Genomic DNA, 8906 nt, shown 5'->3' with positions numbered 1-8906 from the left:
CAAAAAAAGAAGGCTGCACAATGCTCAGTAACAGCTATTACATCCAACTGTAGACTGATGCAGTTGGAAAAAACACTTCCAAGCATTCAAATCCTTCTCTGGACACCTTTTTAATATTAAGAAATACTAGAAAGTGACATCTGATTACAGTGTTTTGTTAGTATCCTGTGTCTCTGCAGTCCAGAAGTGGCAGGGAGAATTGAACAAGTTGAAGTCTGGAGAGGAAAACAAGTATCTCTATTTCTGGGAACACTGCAGCTACAACACTTTGTTCTCGCTAAATTTGTGCTTCTTCCTTGTGGTTTGTTCTCATGCTGTTGTTAGCCTCTTCTCAGACCAATATAGTATTTCTATTTCACATCCAAAACAAACCAAGAGAAAAACCAGAAAACACAGCACATACTAGGAAAGAAGAAAAAAGAATGAGTGGGTGGCCACTGGAAAAAGTTGTTGAGTTTCCATTATGGTAGGTTTCCAAAAACCCAGCAGGACATGGTCCTGAGCAGTCTGACCCTGCTTTGAGCAAGAGGGTTGGACCAGATAATCTCCAGAGGTTCCTGCCAACCTCAGTGATGTGTGGGCACAAAGAACTATTCCCAGCTCCTTGCCGTATGCAGGTCTTGGGCAGCATCCTTAACAGCAAAAAAAGCCTGTGCAAAGAGACTTCCAGAGCCTTTAGTTGGCCTCTGGTAGTGATGCCATGAAGATATTTTTGCCTTTTCTTTTATACCCATTGTACCTTTTTACAGCTTCTGTATTCTTAGTGCTTTTTGTCTACATTCTTGGACTTGTATGTTCAGCTAGGAGACTAAACATTTTAGAAGCTTCGTAGGTAGGGGTTAGTGTGCCCCAGACACCAAGGTCCTCTGCAGAACACATTCTGTAAACTAAGATAGAACCATCCAGGGGAAGGTTCCTTGGGGTAGGGGGATCATTCAAGCCTCTCATTGGAGAATTTTTGATAGATCTGTGTCATAGGTTAGCAAGCATAGTCCCAGAAGGGATGTCCTTGCTAAGGGGTGCTTACAGTTTCCTCTGGGAACTGATAGAACCTATCAGCTGGCCAGTTTGAATATGGACAATTCTCTAAGCCACTTAAAGTTGTGAACACCTCTGTGATCCACATTTAAGAATAGGCAAACTCCCCCTCCAAGCTCTCTCTCGTTTCCGGCGCTGGCACAGGTGGCTGCAGGCCCGTGTGGGGGCCAGCAGGCCTGGCCAGGCCCTGCTTGGGCCAGGCTGGGCCGGGCCACGGCCATCCTGGAGCCATGGACCTGTTCCAGCCATGGAACCCCCCCACTGCCTTGCCGTGGGCAGCCAGAGCGGCTCGGCTCTCCCCCTTCTCCACTGCGATAAGAAAAATTCAACATTCCAGCTGCAAAGCTGCAAGGCCGAGGTGAGATTAACCCTTTTACTGCTGTGAAGAGCTGAAAACCTGAGGGAAGAGAGAGAGAGGAGATGCTTAAAGCTGAAATTCTGTTGTGAAGCTATGGTATATCAGAGTATCCCGTTGTAATTGCATGAAGATATGGGGGGTGGAGTGTTCAACTCATAAGCAAAAGCACCTGCGCTGAGATAGGCAGATGCTGACGCAGCTGTAATTTCATGAGAAGTTTGGACAGGGAGAGATGAACCAGATGAGGACTTTTGCTCCAAATGGGAAAGGAGAAACCTCAGTCCCTAGAGATGCTCCCAGAGATAGTTCTAAAGATGAAGATGAGGAAGACCCTTTGCTCCCAGGGAAGGAGAAGGGCCTCTGTTTTTGTTTCTGAACGGCTCAACCTTAAAATTGTACCCCAAAAACCTTCAAGAGTGGACCCTCGAAAGCAGTTGTGGGAAAAGCTGCAAGTCGGGGGAAAGGACTCACACGCAGGCAGAGAGACTCCTCTTCCTAAATGGACTGAACAATATTTGGGAGTGGGCGGCTGTATCGTTGTGATAATGTTTTCATAGCATGAGCAAGAAGAGTCTTCTCTTTCTAAATGGACTGAACAAGGTTATTATGGAAGTGGTAAACAGACTGAACATCTCAAGGGTTGTCTTTTTACATTGTCAGTGGGAGAAGGGAGGAAGGTGGGGGGAGGAGGAGAGTTCTGAAGGTGGTATAATTTTTTTTCCTTCCCTCTTTTAGGTCTGTTAATAAACTTCTTTATATTCTTTCAAGTTTGGTGCCTGCTTTGCATTTCTCCTAATTCTTATCTCACAGCAGATAAACAGTAATGAGTATTTTGGACCAAACCACTACAATCTGCTAATTAGTAAGACCTATAATGTTATACCTGATCTTTTGGGGGTGTGCATCGAGGTGTGCATTTCAGTGCATTCGACCTGGACGTGGTGCACCTAAGGATCCTTAAAATAAATACCAAGATAAAATCCCTTTTTCCCTTCTAAGAGTGTTTGACTCTTGATTTTAAGACCAGGAAAAGGTATCAGTAGAGCCTGACATGAAGGAAGTCCTGAAGTACTGGAGATCTGTGAGCCTCTGGACAGTTCTGACTACGAGCTGTGACAAGCTGGTTTTTTTTACCACATAAGACAATTTCTGAACAGTGTTTGCTCTAATGAGTAATAAATTAGGCTCTTGCAAGTAAGGATTATCAAAGTTTTAGTAGAAGTGCCATCGAAAAGGATTCATGCTAGGTAGTTTGGGCATTCAAGTGACAGAATTAGATTATCTTGATCCCTTTCTTCCAAGCCAAACCATTCTATGGAGTCTAAATCCCATAGGTAGTCCATGAGAGACTGGCTATTGTGCCTACCACTCTCTGAAGGGTTCAGTGATAGCCCAAAAAGCCCATGGTCCTAATCATCCACTCACAGTTGGGTGATGAGAGTAGCTTTTCTAAATCCATTTAATAAAGGCAGTTACAGAAACCAGGATCACAGAAAATTTCAAAACTGCTAAAAAACTTAGGAGCTGGAAAGCTGATGAAAACACCAAAAATCCTTAACACCCCCCCCCCCACCACCAAAAAAACCATACAAAAAAAAACACTAAAAAAAATTTAGCTTTCAAAAGAGGCCAAGGATTGAACAAAACTAAAATCATAGGATGCCTTGAGTAGGACCAGATCTGGAGTATTTGTTGGACATTTCTAACAGTCATCAGAGAATCGTAGAATGGTTTGAGATGGAAAGGACCTTATAAATCATCCTGTTTCAACCCTCTCCTGTGGGCAGTCCTGGGCTTCAAAAATGATTCAAGACCATTTGGTTACTCTTCAGTACACAGTGCTTAAAAACTTCTTAATACCATTTCTGCACCAAATTAATTCAAAGACTCTTTTCTCTAGAATTAATGAGCAAGTTCCCAGGTACGGATTTTCCTATTTTAACACTTCTGCAACTTTTCACCAAAGCACACTGAAAATACTCCCCCAACCCATCCAAGATGACCAAGCATCCCCACATGCCAGTCATAGCTCTATATGCCTCAAGGTACCACAAAATTCTCTTTTTTATTTTCACAGTTTAAATCCTTAGCATACCAATGCAACTCTCAATTCATTGCCAGTATCAGAGATACGAGGCCACTAGATTTCAACCTGCAGCATCTGTGCTGGTTGGAGAGAAAGACTGCATATGACAGAAAAGACTATACCATTGTCAATCCCAGTTAATTATCCTCCATCTTACTATTGATTTTTTAAAGTTTACTTTTTTTTTTTTTTTATCTTCAGAGTGTTGAGGCACTGGCACAGGTTGCTCAGAGAAGCTGTGGCTGTCCCATCCCTGGAAGTGTTCAAGGCCAGGCTGGATGGGGCTTGGAGTAACCTGGTCTAGTGGAAGGTGTCCCTGCCCATGGCTGGAGGGTTGAACTGGATGAGTTTTAAGGTTCGTTCCAACCCAAATCATTTGATGATGATACTCTGCCTCTATACCAGACTGAAATGCCCCAATGACAATTTCTTCTTGCAAAGGAACCCACAAACACTAAAAGTACTAAAAGTACTTCTTCCCTAACCTTCTCTTTGATAAGCTATGTTAAGCTCTAAATTTATCATAAGATGTTTCTTTTCTACTGGAAGAAAACAGATTCAAAGATTCTCAGGACAGACTTTGAGTAGGGGAAAAACTCAGTCCCACAGTGCAGAAGAAAACTGTGCACAGGCTGTTAGCAAACATTCTTCATGGTTTACTTCAAAACTTAGGGAAAGGAGCCCAGCATAGACACACAAGTGCTAAACATACTTTTTTTCCAATACAGGCAAAGCCCAAAGCAGTATTTTTCTAGTTCATTATCCTAAATTATGATCAGTCCTCTCTGGACTGAATGTTACCAAGCTGAAACCATCTGCCTTTGTGTGCCCCTGCGGAGATGCACAACCACCTTCACCTGTGAAATCCTTAGACTTCGGGAACTATTTGTACTTTAGAAACAAAAGCATTTAGTCTTAATTCAAGATTTTTGATTTTTTAAAAGGCTTCAGGTAGGTTTTTTTTGTTGTTGGGCTTTTTTAATCCCATTGATTTAGTCATGTGTTCTGTTCAAAGGGCCCTAAGGGCCCTTTTTCTATTTTGCCCTGAAATTTCAAAAGCTTGCTTTGTCAGTGGGAGAAGGACTGAGACTGAAAATACTTTCACCCCAATGGTTTAACCTTTCCAGACAACATGCAGTCCTCTGTGGTTCCCTGCATCTTTAAAACACACATAAATTCCCCCTAGATTCAGTAATTCCTCTAACTTCAGTTCACTTTCTTAGCATCCTTTTTTGAAAATTCATGTGTTACTGCAGTGCCAGAGCACGTTCATTAAACTGCTGAATTCAAAGTGACTCATTAATGCCATTTCACTTGCTCTACAATTTATCCACAGCCTCCTGATAAGATACAAGCCTAGTGCCTGCTAATTCCCTGTACCAAAAATTAACACCACCATACCTACCCTTTCTTCCATTCCAAGGAGGGACATCAAATTAATTTCAGGAATGAAAATGCAGCTTATGAGGGAGATAGGATATGCAAATATTATCTTACATACGGATGTTTTATTTTTAGCAGTTTGCTGATATTTATGGGGCTGTGAGAAGTGGATACATGGCTGCAGATGGATGAAGTATCTCAAGGGCACGTAGGAAAAGCTGCACATCTGCCAGGCAGGACAAAAGAACAGGCAGTGATGCCTGGAGTTCATGCAAAGGAGAGAAGGCCAAATGCTCCAAGCACCTCGTCTTACTGTCATTATCAAAAAAGATGTAAAAAAAAAAAATTAACATATCTGCCCTACATTTTAGGTCATCTTGTCTATTTCTTATTTGTAAAGGTATTCATATGGTGAAGTGCTGAAACAGACAAATTCAACAGAAGAATCTGAAGAAAAACAAGTTGAAATTTGGGAAAGCAGCAAGAGAAGAGTGTCAAGAATTAACACATTAATTACCAAAGTTCCTTCTTCTAAGTTTCTTACATCACCCCTAGACATCCCCACCACGTGCTTCAACTTGCCAACCTGAAATCAATCACTTCTCTAAGAAACATGTAAAACTTTCAGGTGTTTAACGATTTGCTGTCTTCAAAGAACTGTCAAATAGTCCACTGTAGTTGTCCATACTTTTGCTCCAGTCATCACTAAAGAGGAAAACAAGTCTTACATAAAACAGAATAAATCGGACCAGAACTCAATATAGTAAATGCATCAGGTGTTGAATTCACCTTAGGCCATTTCCTGGTATCTGTTTTTGGCTGGGGAAAGCATATACCTTCACCTAAAACTGAAACTGTAACTTAGGGTAATGTTCTTGGTCATAACTGCTTAAGAAAAATCTTGCTCTCTCTTATATTCTCTTGGCCTTCCCATCCTAGACATGCCAGGGACACTCAAAGCACTGCAAGAGCCCAGGTGACAATGAAAATTTGATACAAGCCAGAAGAACTGTGTGTGTCACCTGCTTTGGGCCTTTCACAGCTGGGTATGAAAATGCAGACCATTCCTTATGCTGACTTATGCAAAGCACAACAGACTGTTCACTGCCAATAACATCAGTATTAAGTCACTTTTTGTCATTTTGTAGTAATGTGGAACTTTCACAACTTAGGCAATAACTTGTTCGCTTTTGTTGATGCCTGTGATTTCATTAAAATAAGAGTAAAAACTCCTGAACAGTTATCAAAACCTGAACTACCTACAATGACATACTGGCAGGGTTATAATTTAACAAAAGAAAGAAATGTGAAATGTTTCATTTATAACATTATTCTCTTCAATCCCGAGCACTATGGACAGCAGAACCCAAACCAATACTTATTTCAATATAAAGGTAACAAAAATAATTTGTTTCATAACCCACTATTCCAGTATTTGCATGTCATATTTATCAGAACACTTCTCCACAATTATAAACTACATTATTTTGGAATTAATGCTGATGGAAAAAGAAAACAGAAGGAAAAGAGAAGTATATGAAGGTCCTAGTGACTTTTATAAGGTGATTGAGGTTAGAGAAAACCAAGAGCCCCCTCTAGGGGTTACTGCGAGTTCTAACATAGGTGGATACTCGGGACAGGTATTATAAATGGTTTTTAGGGCTTGTATTTTTTAGTTTGAGCTACTCCAACTGGATTTTAACCTTAACTACAATATCAACAGTAAAATGATAGCTTAAAAAAAAAAGACTGATGCAAAAAGCTGTATTAGACTTTGGATGAAATCTACTTACAGTAGTACTTCAGCACCAAAACGTGGGCAGTTAAGCTTATACATGTATATACAATTAAATGATATGTCAAAGTCATAAAATGCTTAGTTATTTATAATGAAATCTATACAAAACAGTTAAAAACATGGTTTTATATACATTTTGGAAAAAAAAGTATTGTCTTGATCACCAGAATGTATTAAAACTGGTTCTCTTGTCCCATCTGAACCCAAACCGCTCTCTGTGACTTTTAACTATCACAAAACCCCAATGTATTGCTTCAACAAGCCAAGGCATAAGGCTAATTTTGGAAACCTACCACTGTATATCCATTTAAGCTTTTAAACTCCCCAAATGGTCAACTTTAAAAACAGCATGTAAGAGTAAAATATAGATCTTTAAAAGTCTTAGCTCACTTGTAAATTCTCAAGTTCAACTTGGAAAGATGTTGAACTATTTATCCCCAATTTTGAAAAACTCATTAATAGCAAAAGACACCTCCTTCTTCCTGGTTTGTACTATTTCACAGGAGCTTTTCCAACAACTTGTCTCACTTGAAATTTTATATTTAAATAATTAAACAAAGGTTAACTAGAGTAGGTGAGCATTTTGTGTGCTTATGGCACAAAGAAATGCCTCATCTACCATTACCTGACTTCTTGTAAAGCATGAAAACAAAACTCCACTAGCAAATCCACTTTGCTATGAGTTAGTGATTTATTCTGCTTATTTCCAAACATTCACCAACTTGAAAGAATTTTAAAAATATATATTTTTAGGCTTCTGAAAAAAATTTTTAAGTGAGCATGAGTGCAAGAAAGCTAACCAATTCCAAAATTCCTGGGGCTTTTCCAGCACTGTCAGAGACATTTTTTCTCTCACATGCTATTTGAAAATAAAAATAGTTATTAAATGTTTTCTATTTTTTTTTTTAATGGTGTTTCGCTCAACAGCTAAAAAGACACAACAAAATAATGATCTCTTTTCAGGGAAAGCTGTTTCAGTATCTGGGCATGGGCTTCAATAGCACAAGCTGTAGAATTCATTGCAGATTCGTTTTTGAACAGGAGTACATTCCTCTCTCACAGGTTTACTCAATCTCGGTAACTACATCTTCTTTTTTTTCCCCAAAACAATTTTTAAGATGCAGCTTTTGCAATACTGTCTTGTTAAAACACACTGATGCTTCAAGAGTCCAATGAACAATTCTAATAGGCAAAGTGCTCTAAGACATCACAACAGAAGGGCATCTTGGATACTCAAAATCCCAAGATACTTTAAAGTGCACTCCAGTGTCCCTATTCCTTAAGATTGCTCAGCAGAACTTTGAGAGGGGCTGGGCTCAGTGCCGTCCTCAGTGCTACTGTCCACATCTTGCTCCATTGCTGTCTCCTCATCATCGAGGCGCTGACTGGTGAAGTTGTTGAGCTCCAGGAGCCCACTGGGTTCCACCACCACATTGGAGCTGGAGTGACAAGGGATGGAATAGTGAGGGATAGTCTGAAAGAAAGAAAATATTAAGTTTAATGAACGATTTTGAAGGTAAAGGCATCTGTGCAAGCACAGACATTAATGGAAAAGGGATTATTTTCCCTAACTAAAGCTTCAAAGCACCCTTTCACTGGATTGGGTTGTGAAAGGTAAAATTTGAATAATCTTGCTCTCCAGGCAGTGATGTTGGCTTTTGATCTTCCCTAAAGGTCTGTGACAGCATAACAGATGCCCATCCACCATTCTGCAAACCCAAAGCAGAGATAATATTTTCTTCAGCCTTATCTTTTTCAGACAAGACATGCCGATAAAAGAATAACCTGAGCTAGAATGACTCACAAGGACCATCAAGTCCAACTCCTGGCCCTGCACAGGACAACCCCAAGAATCCCACCAGGTGTCTGAGGGCATTGTCCAAGCACTCCGGAAGGACTATGTTTTTTGTATACAACGGAGTACAAGGCCTGGCCCTGCTCAGAGCTGCAACTCAGAGGCTGAGGAAACACAATAGCTATTTATTTCTAAGATGATGATGATTATTATTGTTATTGTGGATTTTTGCTTGTACTTTCATAGATTAGAAGCTAAATCTGTGACTATACAACTGAAATTCTGGGCAGTATTTGACTTTTGAAACAACTCATAGCATGCCACAATGATAAATATTACAAATTCTCAAAATATACAAGTTTGAAGCAAAACAGAAACTACCTTTGTCTATTTAAGGAGGACTAAATATGAATACAAAACTGGTAATTTCTCCAAAAGAAAAGTTAGC

The 8906-nt window shown here is 39.9% G+C and overlaps 1 protein-coding gene across 9 annotated transcripts in view; it reads right to left on the bottom strand.

Moving 5' to 3' along the window:
• Positions 1-6733: 6733 nt before the first annotated feature.
• Positions 6734-8906, bottom strand: part of EMSY (EMSY transcriptional repressor, BRCA2 interacting) — a 44211-nt gene continuing 42038 nt past the window's right edge. For all 9 annotated transcript variants that reach the window (XM_082279249.1, XM_082279247.1, XM_082279251.1 and 6 more), the window contains one exon: positions 6734-8137. In XM_082279249.1, the coding sequence (XP_082135375.1) occupies positions 7943-8137 (195 nt within the window). In that variant the 3' untranslated portion in view covers positions 6734-7942. The remainder of the gene's footprint in view (positions 8138-8906) is intronic.

The sequence above is a fragment of the Coloeus monedula genome (assembly GCF_965178545.1).
Source record: "Coloeus monedula genome assembly, chromosome: 3".
NCBI lineage: Eukaryota > Metazoa > Chordata > Aves > Passeriformes > Corvidae > Coloeus > Coloeus monedula.
This window is presented reverse-complemented; position numbering and strand designations above follow the sequence as displayed.